This window comes from Schistocerca serialis, chromosome 2, assembly GCF_023864345.2.
Source record: "Schistocerca serialis cubense isolate TAMUIC-IGC-003099 chromosome 2, iqSchSeri2.2, whole genome shotgun sequence".
Classification (NCBI taxonomy): Eukaryota; Metazoa; Arthropoda; class Insecta; order Orthoptera; family Acrididae; genus Schistocerca; species Schistocerca serialis.
Window position 1 is genome coordinate 492,751,583 of NC_064639.1, and position 20,215 is coordinate 492,771,797.

Genomic DNA, 20,215 nt, shown 5'->3' on the forward strand with positions numbered 1-20,215 from the left:
CTTGGATGATTTGCAACGTGGTGTTCAGAAGAGATCTCCACCCCCTCGTTCTCTTACGGTTTCAAGGACAGCCCTGCAGGATTCATGGTGTCAGTTCCCTCCAGCACTACTTCAGACTTTAGTTGACTCCATGACACGTCGTGTTGCGGCAATTCTGCTCTCTCGCGTGGGCCAGACATGATGTTAGGCGGGTGTACCAGTTTCTTTGTCTCTTCAGTGTATGTGGGTTTTGGTGTTGGTGTTTCTTCCAACCGTTCTAAGCCACCTAATTCTTAGCACTTATAACGACATGTGCCACGATGTTGCAGCTGTCGACGACGGGCAGCCCCGCTGTGGACGTGCAGCACTTCCTGTACGGCAGCGCCAGCGAGGAGGTGCACCGGCGGCAGCTGGCCGGCCTGCTGACGTTGTTCCACGGCGAGCTGCAGAGCACGCTGCGCGCCCTCGGTCTGGCCGCCGAAGCGGACGCCTACCCGCTGGACGAGTTTCTCGAGGACATGGAACGAACCGCTCCAGTCGGTCTCTTATACAGCACCTTCAGCGTCGTTTTCCTCTCTTCAGGGCCCCTGGCATCAGAAATCAACAAGTTTTTAAACGATAATAAGTACTCGGGACAACTTTTTGCGAAGGCCTATACAAACCCGTACTCTCTCTCCTTTCTCAAATACCTGACACCCTTGTTCGAAACGAAAGGGTTGCTGTGACGAGAGGCGGAGATTGTTTTTCCCTGTTTTACTATAATGTCAGCTCAGATATAAATTCTCAAACTTCTTTCACATCTCTGTCTAAACTTTAGGTCTGTAGACTTCTTTTCTGTTCTACCTGCCCCTCCCTAGGCGAGATGTTTGAAGCACCCCTGTGCACTGTTGCTCGGCTCAGAATCCTATTTTGAATCCTGGTGATGAAAGCACTTTTCACCAGCAGCAGTATTTTGCCGGCAAGGCGAAGGGAGATGGTGGCGTTAAATTCCTGATCCCCAAATCTATTGCCGACCTCCTCCGTTTGATGCAAGGAGTGAGGACAAGCGACACTGCTGATGGTGATCCATCTGTCAGACAGGTTCGTTAAGCTGCTTGAGACCAGTAGGCTGTGTCCCAGCACGGGGTTTCTTCTTTCTCTTTCTCTCGCCACCGTACAATACGAACACGATACGTCAACAAAGCAAATGAAGGAACTAACATGGGCATGTGCCCATGTGCAGCCACACTTCAGTAGCAACGAGGGTGCATAGGTGTCTCACATCGCAAGCAGGAAGAGTGATCGCTGAAAATGCCTACGTGGGCAGCTGGAGCAGCTTAGAGTTAACGTCACGAAATTTAGTGACGATGAGAAGGAGCAAGAAATGACGTGACGGTACGTACGGGGAAAATATTAAAAGTAGATTGAGTGGCCTGTGTACAAATTACTGCAGGACCGGAAATCCTCACCGGATGAGATTCACTCATCTGCTACGAAGAAGAAGAAGCAAAACGCACACAATAGATATTCTACTGACCATTTGGATGATCGTCTTATGAGGCAGCAATTTCTGAGACATTATGGTCAACATAGTCAGTACCTTATCGGACACAACTGGACTACAGTGCTAACAAAGAATAATTGTTCTTGCTATGGGATTTAGTTTTAAAAGTACCCAGAATAAAATAGTTATCGTCTGCTAACGATACCACACAGATTCAGAAAAGGAAAGAGCTGGTCAATAGATAATTGAGGGGAAGTGCCAAGTATCACATTTACCACGAGAATCGAAATGCAGTGTATTCCACTTCATATGTAAATTATCTGAATCCAAAAAACTGAGAAGCTGTGATACCACAGAACTATGTTGCCCAAATTATCACTCAAAAAAAATTATAGTGACCAATTAGAAACTAAACACTTTATTAAAAACGTCCTAAGGGCCATAGCAGGAAACTGACTGATTATAAGGCCTAATAAAAAAGTTTTGTTTAAAGCACCTTTATATGGAAGCAATTAGTTTTATTTGTGACCATACAAGAGCAGACACAAAGCTTCAATATTTTAACTGACAGTACTGTAGTCAACAAAAACCATTTAAATTTTATTTCAAATTTTTATGAGATCATACCAAAATTAAATTTAAGAAAAATATGTACAGTATTGACATCTCTCTCTTACAGAACTCCATTCCATACAGCTGTAATATTTTAACTATAGTACAGGAGTCAACAAAAAGCATTTCACATTTCTTTTAATTTTTCATAAATCCTAAGAACACTAAATTCAAGAAAAAAGAATCATTCGGTATTGACTCCTATTTCTTAAAGAATTCAGTTCTTGGGATCGGATGTTGCAAAGGTTTACTATAAAACTGGCTCTACTTTTGAGGAAGAAATTGGAACGTTGTCAACAGATAGATATTTATGTTTGGCAAATGACAAACATGGATGCTCTTTCGAATGAAATACGCCATGGTGTGTATCCTCCGTCATCCTTCCTCTTTAGAATACCTTGATATTTTTCCATTCTTCTGTTCAGAATAAGATCTTTTTATGGTTTTGTTGTAATGAATGAGTATGAGAGACTCTGATCATACTGCATGTGGAGAAATACTCAACAATACGGTATATGTATCTCTTGAGGTACAGCGGCCTTGCTTGCATTTCTAAAATTCCCTATAAAGATAAAATCTCTGTCGCTGCTAAAAAAGGCCGTGTCCACTCACTAAAAACCTGTAAGGCTGACTGGAGGACACCTTGACGCATGGTCTTTGGAACTCCATTGGGAATCACTGCTTGCCACAAGGTCGGTGCATCATCTACCAGTGAGTGAAATAGTTTCTCCTGAATTTAAGTTTTGGAACAAGTTTCGGGACGCGCAACAAAGTACTGAGAACACAATTGCACCGAAAACACGTTTTATGAATAAAATAGCTCTTAGGACGTTTTCCATTTCCACTCTTCAATTGTTTTGCCATCTAGAGTATTTTCCTGCAGAACTGTTGTGTGTAAAGCGGTCCACTTGGAACAATGCCTGACGGTATCTTGCTCCGTCCTCGCCTCCATGTTTCTCACGCGTAAACACTACGTTGCTGCCACCACGAACAGGTCTTCAGCTCGCTTTGGTGGGTAATCCACATCCATCACAGTCGCCTCCACTCATCAAAGACTTAAGACACAGCTTGCACATACCGCAAGGGAAGGGAGCAATGTGCATCGGGAAGAAAACTCTTTGCTACTAGGTGGCTCAACATAACCTTCGGCATGGCCAACCGTGTCATAAGACTCTTCCTTCTTCTGTCCCTTGCGTAAATCGTCGTTATCATCATCATCATTTACCTTTTCACATTCGCTGCAACATAAAGGTATCCTCTAGGCTTCCCCACACTTAATGGTCTGGAGGTGTACTTGTAGCTAATTCTGTATATCCTAAGATCGTAAACTCGTCTTCCATTGCGTCCACCTACCAGCTTTTTCTTGTCTTTTAGAATGCAGAGAGAAGCCCCTTCCCCATACTTGCCGTTCATTCGTGTACCATCGATTTAATTTTCTTTGCTTCCTTAATTATGTTTTTCTCTTCAGTCTGTTGCCTCACCACTTTGTTTTCCTATTCCTCTTAATAATACCCAATAGGCATCTAGCCGTTTCTCGTTAAGCAACCATTGGTTTTTCAACTGTTTTAGCATTATAAATCCATGTTTCCCTGTTATATCTCAAAACTGATACTACACACTGCATATTTTCCGTTTTAATTTTGAAAACACTTAACAAAAGAAATTCAGTTCATTTTTACTTCTCGATTTATTTCTTTTCCTGCCAATTCCGTTGGTGCCTTTAACTTGGATAGTTACAAAAACTTGTCAATTACTTTTTTCTTTTAATTCTCTGTTGGACATTTCTCTCTCCCATGTACTCATTGAAGTTTTTTTAATAAAATTCATTGTCAGACCAACTTGTACACTCTCTGCATTAAGTCTTTGCATTCGATTTCAAGTTTCTATGTACTTGATGTAAGAATTACAGTGTTATAAGCAAAACAAAGGTAGGTTAGTTATGTTCGGTTGAACTGTATTACTTACTTGTTCATCCAAGTTAAAGATCTGAAAACTTCGTTTAATATCGCAGAGAACAATTTTGGTGGAATATGTTTCCCTAATCCCAGATTTCAATCTGAATTTCCTATTATTCTGACAGATTCTGATGGAAGCTGTAGTGATGACGTATAAATTCTTCAGCGTGCTAAAATAAATGTATTCAATTCCATATTGCACAGTCTAGCGGTCCTACCCTCTGTGCCCAAGTACCGAAATCTACAAAGCCAACGATCCAAATTCCTGCACATTAAAACAGTGACTATCTTTTTGAGATTTACGTGAATTATAGTCATTCTCTTCAATGTCAAACTAACTTTAATGTTACCCCTCTGTCAATTAAATGATTAGTATTGTGCAATTAGCTAATACTAATTAATCACTCACTAATCAGAATACACGATCACCTTCACAAAGTAGTTTTCAAGGACCACTTTGTTGTAATTATAGACAAGTATTATATTTAATTACTTTGAATTTTAAAAGAATTAATAGATGATAGCTATCTTCTATACACATTATCTGATCAGTCGCTCCTAAATGGTTACAGTGTACCTAGACTGTGATCTAGCCACATACTGGTAATCAGCATCCGAAGACGCAAAGACACAGTATAGATTGGTGGTTAATCATTTCCTACCTGCTTATCCTTGTTCTTCCGAAGTGTAGTTTGTGTCATTACAGTACTCATAGTTAAGACAGAGGCAGGTACTTGCGATTACTATAATTATTTAATTATTACTCTTGGTGTCGAAGCTGATATAGTGAATTGACCAAAGATCATATTTTTGGTTAGTTAATAATGTGCACATTTACCACTGCTTTTACTAGTTTCCACTGGTGCTGTACTGAAATAATGCAAGACCACTGTCTCTGTTATAGAGTCTCACTAAATCATTAATTGGTGTGTCTGTTATCTGAATAAGTGGTTGCATGGAAATATTGCTCCTTACTTAACTAGAAGAGACCAGAGGCATTTTTCTGCTGCTTGGCTGAAGACCTTTAATATCCATATGATTCTGATACAAAGCATGTGAGATTATTTCCTTAACAATGCACACAGTTGCATTAAATCTGCAGCAGTCTTAATAATCACTTATTTTAGAGATAACTAAGCAATCCTTCAAGTTCTTTACATATACAAACAACTAAGAAAAGTAAAAAGATTTTCTGGACGTTTTTTAGTAATTAACGAACATTTTCAGCATGATTTATATTCTTCAGGCTTGCTAAAAGGTATTCTCTCACCTTCTCACATACTATGACCCATATAATTAATGAATCAGACTTGCCTTTTTGTAGCCGTGACCGACGAAACAAATACTCAAATAAGGTGGTCGCTCTTAACAGTGAATTCATATAATAATGACCAGGAAAGAGAAAACAGGTTATCTATCGTCTTGGAGTACCATTACATGCATTTATAATCCTCTCCTGTGTGTGATGTAGACAGTTTATTGCAGCCTTGCAAATAATATTCAGAGCAGAAAATCTCCACGATACCTCAGCTCTAATATTATTCTTGTCTCAGTTGTAGATTAGCCATATTTTTAGGACAATGCAAGCTACAATACATTTCAGCAGAAAAAATTAACTTCAGGCACGAAATAAAATCGTAGAGAACGCCTCAGTCTTTTACTGAGATGATACAACTCAGTACATACCACTTTCGCTGTGCTCAGGCTATTAATGGCTCACAGTTCATTACTTTCCATTACGATCACACTTACTAGATCTTACGTCATTGACAGCATGATGCATACTGTGTCTTTGTCTCTCTATGTTCTCTGGTGCACACGTTACCTTTCGCACATTCCATGTCAGCAGTACTTCGGCACATTAGAGATGCTTAAAAATCGGTATTATTTGGTGTGAGTGTGTACATTAATCTGTACATTATAATTTTCTTTCATTTGTCGGTATACAGTTTTTACTGTTACAGTGCAATACTTAAAGAATTCACATCACACGGTATGTTCCAATTAAAACATTTGTCCAATTTACACAAGAACCACAAAAGGGCGTATCGTTTAACAGTTTTAATGGAAAATTTGTGTATATCCGTCAGAAAATGTTGATACTTGAGATTTCGCCGAAACTGAGTGGAAAGCTTTCTTTCAAAATGTACCAGTTCCAATTAAAAAAGGAATTCACACTCATTGCCCAATACTGCAATTTTGCTCACAACCAGGAAGTTCCCACTGTTGTGTATCCAGTCATAACCTAGCTTGTTTCATTGCTTCATTAAAATCAACTGTTGTTTTTTATGATTGCTAACGATTACAATTTTCTTATTATTTTGTAAATCCTCTCTCGTGAAATAGACTAATTAGAACACTACTCCAAGTTGCTGGAAATGATGTCCTCTATGGATGTCCTGGGAACCGTTTTACACGCGACTTTCGTATTAATTTTACACCAAGTTTAACCATTACTACGGAAACTCTATCATCCTCTGGTGCCTTTCCTGTCTTCATACCTCAAATAACTCTATACTTCTCATCTGGCATTACTTCCAAAACGTTCTCATTACTAACGATTTGTGAACTCTTCGTTCTCTAGACTTTTACTAAAATTTTAAATGAAATTTTGGAATGCTTGAGCAGATATTATTAACTTTCAATAAACATCTGTCTTTTGTAACTTTTTTTTCTTTTTATTCACCTTAAATAGCTGAACCAGGTCCTACCAGTAGCTTCAGTAGGTCCTACAATTAACTGATAAAGAGATTTGCATTTCAGACATTTGTACCAACAGGCTAGTCATACTGATTTGATAGAATGAAGAATGCTTACCACTGCCATTAATGTGTGTGTACTTAGTTTGTACTTAAAAATAAGTTCCATATCATTCAATAATTCAAATTGTAACAAAAGTAGGATGTGTACTCCTCATTCTCTCCTGCACTCTTATTTCCTACATCAACAACCCAACTCACAGTAACAGCATATTTCAGTGATGTCTCTAACTACCTCAGCTACAATGCACGTTTGAATACAGTCCCTGCTAAAGTACAGTTAATTTTTCCCAGTACTTTCATAAGAAACGATATGCAGCTGACAAATATAGTTAATGAGAAAATTATATGAAAGTCGATCCTAGAACGGTCTCCAGATCAAAGGAGTGTCAGTCATCTCCTTTGTAACAAACCGGTATATTGGTTGTAAGAACGATCCTTCTTAGACCTTATTCTGCATTATGGGGGGGGGGGGGGGGGGGGGGAGGGGGGGGGCGGTTTTGTCGTCTGTAGGTGATGCAAGCATGACAGGCTTGTTGTCAAATCATTTGACAATGGTAATTTGCCCAATTGCCTTACACACACTGGTCAATAGCACTATGACCTTTTTCTTACCATTTCAGCATCTGCAAGGGGCCCACTTTTTTGGAACACTGCTTACTTGGATAACATTCATCTACTTGAAGGCCTTCAAGTAACCTTTCCGAAGCAAAAAAAGTCCATGTACACCTTGAATCCTTGAGGCAGTGATATGGTATGTCTCATTATCATTTTCCCACCAATATGGAGGTGATCACAGCCCTCTATGGTGGTGTGATCGTTTCTTACATACACAAAAATGTCGAAAGGCAACCGACACAGAGAGGCAGAAAAGTTCTTGAGACCACATGGGTTTAGTTTACCGACCACATATTGATTTGTTCGTCAGTGTAAACACTTTCTGTCTTTGAATTATGATACAGCCAGCCCTAATTGTCTGCAGCAGAGAACGAATCTTTGAAAATTATCTATGTTTATATCTTCTGCTGCCACAGTTTCATCTACCGTTATTTTTAGTGAGTTCCGTATTGAGGAGAAGCTGTTTCTTGACGTATTTTCGGTAACTTTAGTTGTACTAGTGGCACCCGCCCCGTACTTATGTATTCTGGGATACCCTTAGTATCGCACTGTGTAGTGATTCGAGAATTTCTGCGTAAATTCTAGAACCACTCGGCCTTCTACGGTCTCGAACACACGATATTTTAGATATGAGTGTGAGAAAGTGGAATCCTACCTACTGCGCGTCACATATTTGAGTGTGCAGGTTGTAAATGAGTCTCGAGCAGAATGTAGACATTGCGGTCGAACTGCACCGACAAGTACTTGTCGGTCGATGCATGGAAGTTTAGTGATAGTGGACAGAAGAACCATGGAGTGTTTATGCTACTCTGTTCTAATTGTGTTTGACCATTGTTGTAGTAACGTGAATAGTTGAAAGAGAACCATTAAAAACTTCTGTCTTAGCCTTGGCGAAGGGAAGACAAGTATTCTGTTTCCTGTTGAGAATGGACATGGTTTTTAAGCCAACTTTCTCTCGTATGTAACTTAATTTGTTTCTAATGCTTGGAGACACGGGAGGCTTACACAACAATATTTATTTATGTGAAGTGTGGAATTTGTAAAATGTCAGACGTTCAAATATAAGTCGTTAATTGAAGCGAATGAAACTTGGTATGTCTTCTTATTTTTATAAGTAGAAGGCGTCTTAAGAAATTCCTGTACCTAGCAGCATACTTCAGAGACGAAGTGAAAGACAGTTTGCAGCGGCAGGCCAGCCAACAGGGAAGTTTGGCCAAACATCTCAAGTAAGTCGTCTCGTAAAAGAAGCGGAAATAAGCATACATATTTCAACACTTTAAGTCGACCAACCATTAGAACTGCGATAGACGCACCAAAAGATATTCGCATTTCTTGTGATGCAGTATTTAAAGATTTTCCTTTGCGACCGATTCGAACATGAGCAAATGAGCTCAGACATAGTAAAGGTAATATACGATGGTGTTAGGAAATATTTATGTTGTTCCATTTCTTTCCCTTGCCACACAGAAGCATCAAATTGTAGACTGGACGGAAGAGGCTCAAAAACATCCGTATGATTCCACTTTTCGAACACTTGAATCACTATCCTCTTCAGGTTCACTCGACATTTGTTGTCCAACGCTATTCACAGGTGGAGTAAGCGTCACATCACAGTCATCTTTGCTTGACCAGCCTTCTGCATCGGAGATACCACTGTCAATTCGCCAAGGTTCTTCCAGCTTTTTCAGTATTTCTTCAGTAGCTACTGAAACAAAATTATGAAAATATTACTAAGTCAGAACACAAATTGTTAATGAAAAGTAACTCAAATTGTTACGAGTACTTAAGGAATAAATGCACCCATACAGTCCCATTATCTCATATATGACAAATAATTTCCTGTTAATAAAAAACATGCAAATTTGGTACATACTATTCAAACGCCTTATATAATAAGTCTCCATTATTTTCCAAACATATTTATATGAAATTATAGGCAATATACACTGAAGTGCGAAAGACTCTGGTATAAGAATGCGTTTCCAAATACAGATATACGTAAACAGGCAGAATACGGCGCTGAGGTCGGCAACGCCTGTATATGACGACAAGTGTCTGGCGCAGTTGACAGATCGGTTAGTGCTGCTACAATGGCAGGTTATCAAGATTTACGTGAGTTTGATTTAGACTTATCTACGCCCTCGGACACGGAAAAGGAGACCCATCTCTCGTAATTTTAGCTATGGAGCCCAAGCGATATGTGGCTTACGATGGCTGTGTTGGAAGTTCACATAAGAGGTTCTAACATTGCAATCGGATGTAGCCTGGGAGAGGTGTGAGTAATGTGTGCTCAGATTTATGAATTCTGCTGGAACAGCCAATTAAAAGAGGAGGATGGCGTAAAGTGTAAACGGGAACGCGGGAGCACGGGGGGAGTGATTTCATGACCTTGTGTACTGGTATTTAACTTGAAGTCCACAGCAAATTGTAATAAACAAGGTCTAATAGTGACTACTGTTTTAGTCAGTAGTTTGATGAAACTTCCTATTTCATCAGCTTGTGAGTAACAGCACCCACCTTTCACATATTCTGGTGCCACCCCTGTTCGGTAAATGAAGTATATTAAGTTATTCGTTGTGTGACACCTGTAGTCTGAGGGAAGTAATCTCATTATCGCTCACCATATATTTTTGCATGCTTTTATTATGTCACGTTTTAATATTTTTCTTGTTATGCCTATATGATTTTTTAATTTAATTAGAACTACTTAGTCCTAAGAATACCACGATGTGTAATGATAATCACACACTTAAAACATTTTATACAAGTATATATTGCATAATGGAAATTCAAATATTGAATGCATTTGTTCTTGTCACTTTTTGTATTTTTGTATGCAATTTTCTGTATTTGAGATCAGAGGATTGCTCGTAAATAAAATGAAACCGGAAATCAATAAAGAAAATTTGCGATCTTGGCGTAAGATTTTTATCTACACGTGGCTCACCAGTAAGGTCACCTGATACAGCTCTTAACGACATCCACAGTGATATGTCGATGTCTCGACAGTGACTTCACATCAAATCGACGTGTACCACAGTTTATCTAATTTCTCTAATTCCCTCTGTTTTGTGATTGTAGCATGTTGACCATATTTGCTCAGAAATGCCTAAAGTAAGAAATAGATTACAGCAGAGCCAGCCGCGGGCAAGCGCGGATGTTTTGCCTTGCAAATCACAACACAGCCTTCTCACTTTGCGAATTAAGTCAACCAGGCGAGCAGTGGAAATAAAATAAACGTCATGTGACTAGGGCCTCCCGTCGGGTAGACAGTTCGCCGGGTGCAAGTCTTTCGATTTGACGCCACTTCGGCGACTTGCACGTCGATGGGGATGAAATAATGATCAGGACAACACAACACCCAGTCCCAGAGCAGAGAAAGTCTCCGATGCAAGCGGGAATCGAATCCTGGCCCTTAGGATTGACATTCTATCTCGCTGACCACTCAAAATCACGGAAAATCTAAATCTGGATGGCGTGTTTGAACCGTCGTCCTCCAGAATGCGAGTCCAGAGTGCTAACCACCGCGCCACCTCACTCGGTTTCACAGGTTATGGGAGTAACCATTGGCTAGTACCTGTTGGATGCACCCAGTGTAGCTTAGACAGTCATTCAGCACCAGATACAGAATCATTATCAGCGGTACGTTTCACTTGTAAAGGCTACGGGCAGTTAGCTAAGCAATGCTGCTGCTGGCCGGGAGACCCCATCCGGCGAAGTTCAGCCGCCGAGTGCAAGTCTTATTTCAATCGACGCCACATTGGGGTAACTTGCGTGCCGGTGATGGGGATGAAAATCATGATGAGGACAACACAGCACCCAGTCCACGAGCGGAGAAAATATCGAAGACGACCGGGAATCGAACCAGGGCCCGCTGCATGAGAGGCAAGCACGTTACCACTCAACTAAGTAGGCGGACAAGGTTAATGTTTGGACTTAAGAGTCAGGTTAATATATTTTATTTTGTGTGTCTTAACGATTATTGGTGTTTCAAAGCGAGTTCCGGGAACGACGAGCTTTCTGCAGAGTCAGAGACGCAAGGCGTGTCAGAACTGGAGGCAGTTCGCAAATGTTATCGAAAATATAAGGGGTTAGTCCACAGGTATACGAATGAGAATAGCGTCACATGTTTTGGGGAAGAGTGGGCCATGGTAACGAAGAAGCATGCAGAGTTGGCAGAAGAATTTTGAGACAAAATAAGGTGAGCAATGAGTGTACTTAAGAGTTGTGACAGAACACTGCGATATATGGGATGATCATACGAGAGGCTCAGTAGAGAGTGCTTGACACATTTTAAGAGGATTGCCTACAGAGATGTCAAGAAGAGTATAGACATCGAGCCACACAGCTGTCGGATTAGCTAGATCACGAAGACATTGGCATGACAACTAGATTGCACATAAGACAGATAGTCTTTTCAAGCAATATTAGTTGTTATAAGTGAGGACAAACGGGGCATGTGAGGAGTCTCGGTACAGTGGGAGTAACGGAAGAGGTCACAGTTGATTCAGAGGTAGAGGACCTGGAAAGAACCAGATGTTAAACGTCACAGGGAACCGGAGGTCCACATAGGGTCATTGCCAGTAAGATCAAATGCTACAAAGGGTATGCAGAAGTGGACTTTACAATCAGAAGAATAACAGGAAAGAGGAATTGAAAGGTATGGTTGGACACAGGGATGCATGTGTTGTTTGTCAGTGAGGATCTTGTGGAACATAAGCAATAGAACCCGTCATTTTATATAGAGTGCAAGTGGGAGTGGGAGATAATGGTGTCACGTTGCAGAGATCGGCAAAGCACTCCGTCTTTAGGCCATGAGTGGCCTACTGGTACCATCCGACCGCCGTGTCATTCTCAGAGGAGGATGCGGATAGGAGGGGCGTGGGGTCAGCACACCGCCGGTCGTCATGATGGTATTCTTGACCGAAGCCGCTACTATTCGGTCGAGTAGCTCCTAAATGGGCATCACGAGGCTGAGTGTACCCTGAAAAATGGCAACAGCGCATGGTGGCCTGGATGGTCACCCATCCAAGCGCCGACCACGCACGGCTTAACTTCGGTGATCTGACGGGAACCGGTGTAATCACTGCGGCAAGGCCGTTGCCTGCGGCGATTGGTGCACATGAAATTCTGCCTGGGTATGATTCAATTAAAACAATGTGTAGAGCTTGTGCCATGCATAAGTGAGGACTATGACATGATTCTGGGGATGGATTTCTTGTATCAGCATTGTGTCAAAATAGTTCTCCAACAGCATATGGTGGAGCCTGACTGCAAAACTTTTCAGTTGCGTGGCACGGCTACCGGTGTAGCAATGCCACGGGCCGAGTCTATCACGGATGACAAACCATTTAAGCTGCGAACAATCACGCTAAGGTTCGATTCACATAATTTTATACCTAAAGGTAGCAGGAAATCGCTTTGTGTTATTGCGAGTCCAGCTTACCAGTAGGTATTTTGTGTGTGGCAGAAACTTTGGAAGTAAATCAAGTACTGGATCAGGCAGGTTCCTTAGTGAAGAGAAGTGTAGTACACGTACAAGAGAAATATAATGAAAAAATTGTACGTGTATTTGTGGATAATTTCAGAATCGAGGATTTACAGTTAACGTAGTGGCTGTTGACGTCTAATGTTTATATCCTAGAGGAGGAAGAGTGGAATTTGAGGGGTGTCGGATACAGACATTTCCAAAACGCCATTGAAACTGCATTATGAGGGGAGGTACGTCACCTAAATCGGAGTGATCGGGAATTGATGGAAGAATTACTTTTGGAATTTAGGGATTTGTTCTCCCCAGTGACACATATTACACGGCACTGAATACCAGCAAGTGATGAATGACCGGTTCACCACAAATCATTCAGATTCTGGAAAAATTTATCGATCGGCAGCTGAAGGAAGGTACTATTGCGGAGGATAATAGGTCATGGGGCGCTGGAATTGTTAGTATGCTCATGAAGTTAGCAGATGGATTACAGAAGCATAGGTGTTGCGATTATCAGCATCTGGATGCTAAGACTATAATGGAAGCCAATCCTTTCTTGAGTGTTATGGAAACCATAGAACATTTGGGCCATTGCAAGTATTTTTCAACGATGCAATTAAGCAGAGGCTACCATCAGATAGAAGTCGCTCTGGAATATAGACCCAAAACAGCATCACAGGCTGCGACATGGTAGCGAATAAAACCGTTACCCGAATATAGAATAAATTTCCTTTACTTTACGTGTATGGTCACAAATTTTTTGTCATCAGACCACCGGTTTCGGTCTACAATGACCATCTACAGATCTGTTTTATTAAAACGTGTCCTAATGTACTGGAGTCATAGTGGCATTTGTGGTTCAAAATGTTTCAAATGGCTCTGAGCACTATGGGACTTAACATCTATGGTCACTAGTTCCCTAGAACTTAGAACTACTTAAACCTAACTAACCTAAGGACATCACACAACACCCAGTCATCACGAGGCAGAGAAAATCCCTGACCCCGTCGGGAATCGAACCCGGGAACCCGGGCGCGGGAAGCGAGAACGCTACCGCACGACCACGAGCTGCGGACATGGCATTTGTGACCATAGACGTAAAGTAAAGGAAAGTTAGCCGGTCGCTGTGGCCGAGCGGTTCTAGGCGCTTCAGTCCAGCACCGCGCTGCTACTACTGTCTCAGGTTCGAATCCTGCCTCGGGCATGGGTGTGTGTGATGTCCTTAGGTTAATTAGGTTTAAGTAGTTCTAAGTCTAGGGGACTGATGACATCAGATGTTGAGTCCCGTAGTGCTTAGAAACATTTGAATCATTAAAGGAAATTTATTCCAAATCAGAATCTTTGTCATTTTGGGATCACTATCAACACAGGAGGATTCTTTCGGACTAAAGAATGCACCTCAAATGTTTCAAAAATTGTTAGACGGAGTTCTCAGAGGATTGAAACCATGTAAATACTTGATGTACCCTGATGATATAGTCACCCATGCAAATCATATGGTACCGCACTCGAGGGAAGTGTTCCTGCGAGCGAGTGAAGAAAAGTGTAATTTTGTGCCATAGGAGTTGGCATGCCTTAGTCACATGATTAGTCAGAATGAGGTTAAGACAGACCCTGAGATTGATAAAGCTGTATGTGAATTTTCCATGCCTGGGTGAGAGAAGGAAATACAGTCACTCTTTGGCTTTGCAAATTATTAGTGGATTTATAAAGGGATTTTCATGTCTTGCAAGACTGGCTATGTAGTTACTGAAGAAAGGTTCAAAATGTCTTAGGCCATAAGGTCAGACGGCTGTCGATGTACCTTTGGAAAACTGAAAGAAGCTTTCACGTCAAGTCTGATCTGTTTCCAGATTATAGTAAGGAATTTATTGTCACACGTTGTGTACAATCATTCACTTTTTGTGTGTTGCCACAAGAAATAGAGGTCCTTGAGCACCCAGAAGCCCATGCATCAAGGCAAATGGACCCAGCAGAGTGGAAGTACTCCTCGACGGACAAAGAGACGCTGATCACACTATATTGTATCACCTACTTCACGTGTAATCTATACAGGAAAAAGTTTCGATTGATAACAGGTCACGCAGTGTTGAAATGATAACTGGCGTTGAAGGACCCATTTAGTAGGTTGACACGATGGGCGGCATAACTGACTGAGTTTGGTTTTGAGGTCGTACGTAAACCAGAATAGAAGCTTTGGAAAGCAGACGGCTTAAATAAGAAAGTAGCAGTGTTGCAAGTAGGTGGTAATGACGTTAAGGAACATTAGACAGCGCAGAAGTCGGATGACGAGTGTAGGCAGTGCAGTAAACAACCACAGTATTGTATGCAGTATGGGTTGCTTGGGAGAACCAGTCCTGACAAAACTCTACTATCTGGTGAGCAAGATGTATGAGACAGGCGAAATACCCTCAGACTTCAAGATGAATATAATAATTCCAATCCCAAAGAAAGCAGGTGTTGACAGATGTGAAAATTACCGAACTATCAGTTTAATAAGTCACGGCTGCAAAATACTAACGCCAATTCCTTACAGACGAAATGGAAAAACTGGTAGAAGCCGACCTCGGGGAAGATCAGTTTAGATTCCGCAGAATTGTTGGAACACGTGAGGCAATACTGACCCTACGACTTATCTTAGAAAATAGATTAAGGAAAGGCAAACCTACGTTTCTAGCATTTGTAGACTTAGAGAAAGCTTTCGACAATGTTGACTGGTATACTCTCTTTCAAATTCTAAAGATGTCAGGGGTAAAATACAGGGAACGAAAGGCTATTTACAGTTTGTACAGAAACCAGATGGCAGTTATAAGAGTCGAGGGGCGTGAAAGGGAAGCAGCGGTTGGGAAGGGAGTGAGACAGGGTTGTAGCCTGTCCCCGATGTTATTCAATCTGTATATTGAGCAACAAGTAAGGGAAACAAAAGAAAAATTCGGAGAAGGAATTAAAATCCATGGAGAAGAAATAAAAACGTTGAGGTTCGCCGATGACATTGTAATTCTGTCAGACACAGCAAAGGATTTGGAAGAGCAGTTGAACGGAATGGACAGTGTCTTGAAAGGAGGGTATAAGGTGAACATCAACAAAAGCAAAACATGGATAATGGAATGTAATCGATTTAAGTCGGGTGATGCTGAGGGAATTAGATTAGGAAATAAGACACTTAAAGTGGTAAAGGGGTTTTGCTATTTGGGGAGCAAAATAACTGATGATGGTCGAAGCAGAGAGGATATAAAATGTAGACTGGCAATGGCAAGGAAAGCGTTTCTGAAGAAGAGAAATTTGTTAACATCGAGTATAGATTTAAGTGTCAGGAAGTCGTTTCTGAAGGTATTTGTATGGAGTGTAGCCGTGTATGGAAGTGAAATATGGACGATAACTAGTTTGGACAAGAAGAGAATAGAAGCTTTTGAAATGTGGTGCTACAGAAGAATGCTGAAGATTAGATCGGTAGATCACATAACTAATGCGGAGGTATTGAACAGAATTGGGGGGAAGAGGAGTTTGTGGCACAACTTGACAAGAAGAAGGGACTGGTTGGTAGGACATGTTCTGAGGCATCAAGGGATCACAAATTTAGCATTGGAGGGCAGCGTGGAGGGTAAAAATCGTAGAGGGAGACCAAGAGATGAATACACTAAGCAGATTCAGAAGGATGTAGGTTGCAGTAAGTACTGGGAGATGAAGAAGCTTTCACAGAGTAGCATGGAGAGCTGCATCAAACCAGTCTCAGGTCTGAAGACAACAACAACAACGTGGATTGCTCTGCAGAGAAAACAAGTTGGGACCGCGAGTAGTACCAGCGAAACCGAGGAATAGAGAACAACAGGAGACACATGATCATGTGTTAACAAATCATGCCGAATATAGGGCTACCGAAAAGAGAGTTGAGGAGAAATGTTGGTTTGACCACAGGAAGCTGGACCTGAACCTGTAGGTGCAGAACTGCATACAGTATGTACAGAGAGTGGATTTGTTTCGAACAAGGATACCATTACCAGATTACCTGAAGAATTAGCACCGTCTGAATTTCTTAGGACAACAAAGCACCACCAGGCAATAAGTAGGCACTCATAACTGTAGATCGTTTTTCGAGATATCTGCAAATGGTCGTAATGCCAAACCAGCAGGCAGCGATAGTGGCACAACTGCTAGTATACAATTGGATACTGGTTTTTGACGGACGTGAAAGATAGTAAGGGATCAAGAAACCAACTTTATGTCAGATTTTTTCAGGGAATTGTGTAATGTCTTATTTGTAAAGAAGTTGAGGACGAGTTCTCTACATCCTCAAGCTAATGGGTGAACGGGAAGAGTGCATAGAATTATAAGATAGATGCTAGGACACTATGTGGACGCACACCATACCAACTGTGATATCCGTTTAAGGCATGTGTCTTCAGCGTATAACTTGTAGCAGCACACCAGTACAGTATTGTCACCGTATGAGGTAGAACGTGACCATAAAATGCCGTTGTCGTCCGACGTGTTGAAAACCAAGAAGAGGAAAACAGGAGAAACGTTTAAGGAATTTGCGATGGTGATGAGAGAAATATGGAACATGATGAATAAGGCGTACACACGGACAGTGGTAAAGCAAAAGAGAGCAGATTGCTGCGTAGCAAGAATGCTGCATTAGAGGATAGGCCAATGGGTAACGCTGTCTGCTTCATACATTCCAGAGAGAAAGACGAAGAAATTTTTTTACGAAGCATCAAGGGTCATATCAATTTGTGGAACGTCAAGATTCAGTTGTTGACGACAATTTTGCACAAGGGACGTTTGAAACCTTTCGGAGGTAATCCGGATGTTATCTCAGGAACCGGAGATCCTGAGTGGAAAAGGAAAGTGGAAAATAAGGTGCAGATTAGCGATGGGAAGGTTGTAGGGGAATGAGCGATAGTAAGCCCGTGTGGGTCAAGACCTAAGGGATAGATAAGAACAGATTTATTTCCCTGATTTAGCATAATCTTTAGTAGAGATGAAATGAACTGTTGCGGGGCAGTAGGGGACTTCAGGGGAGCAAAAGATAATAGATATACCAGTGCTCCGGTGAGATACGCCAGGGAACAAGATGATGGAGGTCATAACTGGGCTACTGGTCGTCATTGGAGTGGAAGCATAGAATAATTGTGGGATCACCACCTGGAAGGGAAGTGCTCTTCGCAAAGCAAAAAGATGTGTTGATCACCGGTCATTGCTGTGTGATCTAAGTGGTGTTTAATGCATGGAAGAAGCAGAATGAAGTGGGACGACTAGAGGAAGTGTTCCGTAACTTTCGGAAGGTGCAGAGAAACGCGGAGTACTTAAAAGGTTTTATGGGTTATGTAGGAGAATACGTGGGACTTACGAGAAGTTGTTGCATGAGATGACGCAGGTTCTGGGGACTATATCACATACGAGAAGGAGGAGAGATGGATCGATGTGGAAGGTCAACTTCCAAAAACTATATTTGGGACAGCGGATGAAGAGGACATTAGCAAGGTGAAGGACACAGTGAAAGTAATGAAAAAACAGGTAATAGGAAACAAGCAGCGCGTGGTGGCATACCACGCAAATGGCGAATTTGGAGAAAGGTGTGTTGAACAATAGTCAGTACGCCAGCTGACTGGGTAAGTGATGAGCTATGCAAAAACTGGGGAAGACTAGAGAACCAAATTCAAGTAGAAATGTTGGACGAGGATGTAGTGCTAACAAGGTGGTTACAGTCCTTAGAGAATAGTGTGGGGGAGCACAAAAAGAGGTAGCAGTTGCGGGAAGCTATGCAGCAAGCTGTGCGAGACCAGGTAGGAGTGTACTTGTCAGCTCAACAGTACCTGGAGGGGCTTCAGAAAGCGCAAAAAAGAGTAACCTCCAACTTCTTGGTACCTAATCATAAAAATGTACCGTTTTATGTTAATCTAGCAGTAGTGGAAGTAAGCAGAGATGGGGCAAAAGTGTACGTTTCCAGTATCAGGGAACAGGCACAGTACTAACGTTATGTATCCTGTTAAGTGGGGGGATGCTGAAAAAGTTTTTCGGAGTAAAGGTTGTAATGGTTCTTTATTTACGTGACCATTACGAAACTCCAACCCCAGTTCTCGATACCAGTAATATCGAACAACTTTTCTGCGAAGTAATACACATATTTTTGTGATAATATTCACATTTGGTTTTATTAATGTATAGGTACTCCGATGTATCGATATATTACAGTGATATGGTTCTTGTGTGTATTCATTTCTGTGAGACTGTCATAATCTTTGACATACTTGTAACCGTTTTGGCGTGAATGCGCACAGAGCAGTCTTTGTTTGACTTTGCAGAAGTTATGTTCTTTTCGCTTTGTAAAAGAACAGTCAAGTCTTGTGTTTGGTTAAAGTGGAAATTAAATATATGAAGACTGATACAAAACTGTTTTCTTGATGATGCGACAATTAAGAAGAAGTATATGTGAATTTCCAGGAAGTTTATTAAAATGTGCATCGTGAACACCAAGTCAAAGCTATTTCTACCATGCCATTGTTCTGATCTGGGATTGTTTGATCATTAAGAACTTCCTGAAAAACGCATTTGTTAGGTCTTCAAATATTGCTGAAATACAGACCCGGATCTTCTAGCAGTCAAAGTGGAATCATCCTAAAATCAACAAGATGAGCCATAACGACTTCGACGAAATCTACGTGGGAACCCATTCAAGATAAGTGCCAAATTAATGACTTTCTTACAGTGAACTCATAATTTAGATTCTGACGATACCATCCACAGTCAATAGTTTTGTTGTCTGACCGATAAAGCGAACATATGCTGCATGACCAACATTATTAATCTGATTTCTAATCTACTTTGCAAGTGGTGGTATTGTTAGAAGGTACAATGGTTGTTACTGGTTGTGGAATACGAGAACTGACATACGTAAATGGAAGAAGCGGACTTACAGGAGTTACATGGCAGAGAGAATACGTTTAGTTCACACAGAGCAGTGACAGAAGTTGTATGTAAACAGATATGCCATTGCGTACCGTATTTGTATCATACAACAAGCATCTGTGAGGAGTAAATGTATGGATACGGCCTTTTGGGCAAAGCGCTACGTGTTTTTAAATGTTTAGCAATGACAAACGTTTATAATGTGGGAGTTTTACCCACTTGACATCTTGTGCATGAGGTTCAGCGTAAAAGGAAGATGTTTCAGACCTGAAGATGACAGCTCAGACTGTTGAAACCGGTTGTCTTGAATAAAAAATATCTTGTCCAATCTTGACTTTTGAATGGTTTTTAACAGTTTAAACAGATCATCTTTCAACGCTCCCGTAATGATAAAATACAATCAACTGTATGGGCC

At 41.2% G+C, this 20,215-nt stretch overlaps 1 protein-coding gene across 1 annotated transcript in view; it reads left to right on the plus strand.

Annotated features, from left to right (window-relative positions):
- The first annotated feature begins 299 nt into the window (after window positions 1-299).
- LOC126456125 (uncharacterized) overlaps window positions 300-20,215 on the plus strand; it is a 70,908-nt gene continuing 50,992 nt past the window's right edge. The window contains exon 1 of the mRNA XM_050091879.1: window positions 300-515. Coding sequence (XP_049947836.1) covers window positions 300-515 — 216 coding nt within the window. The remainder of the gene's footprint in view (window positions 516-20,215) is intronic.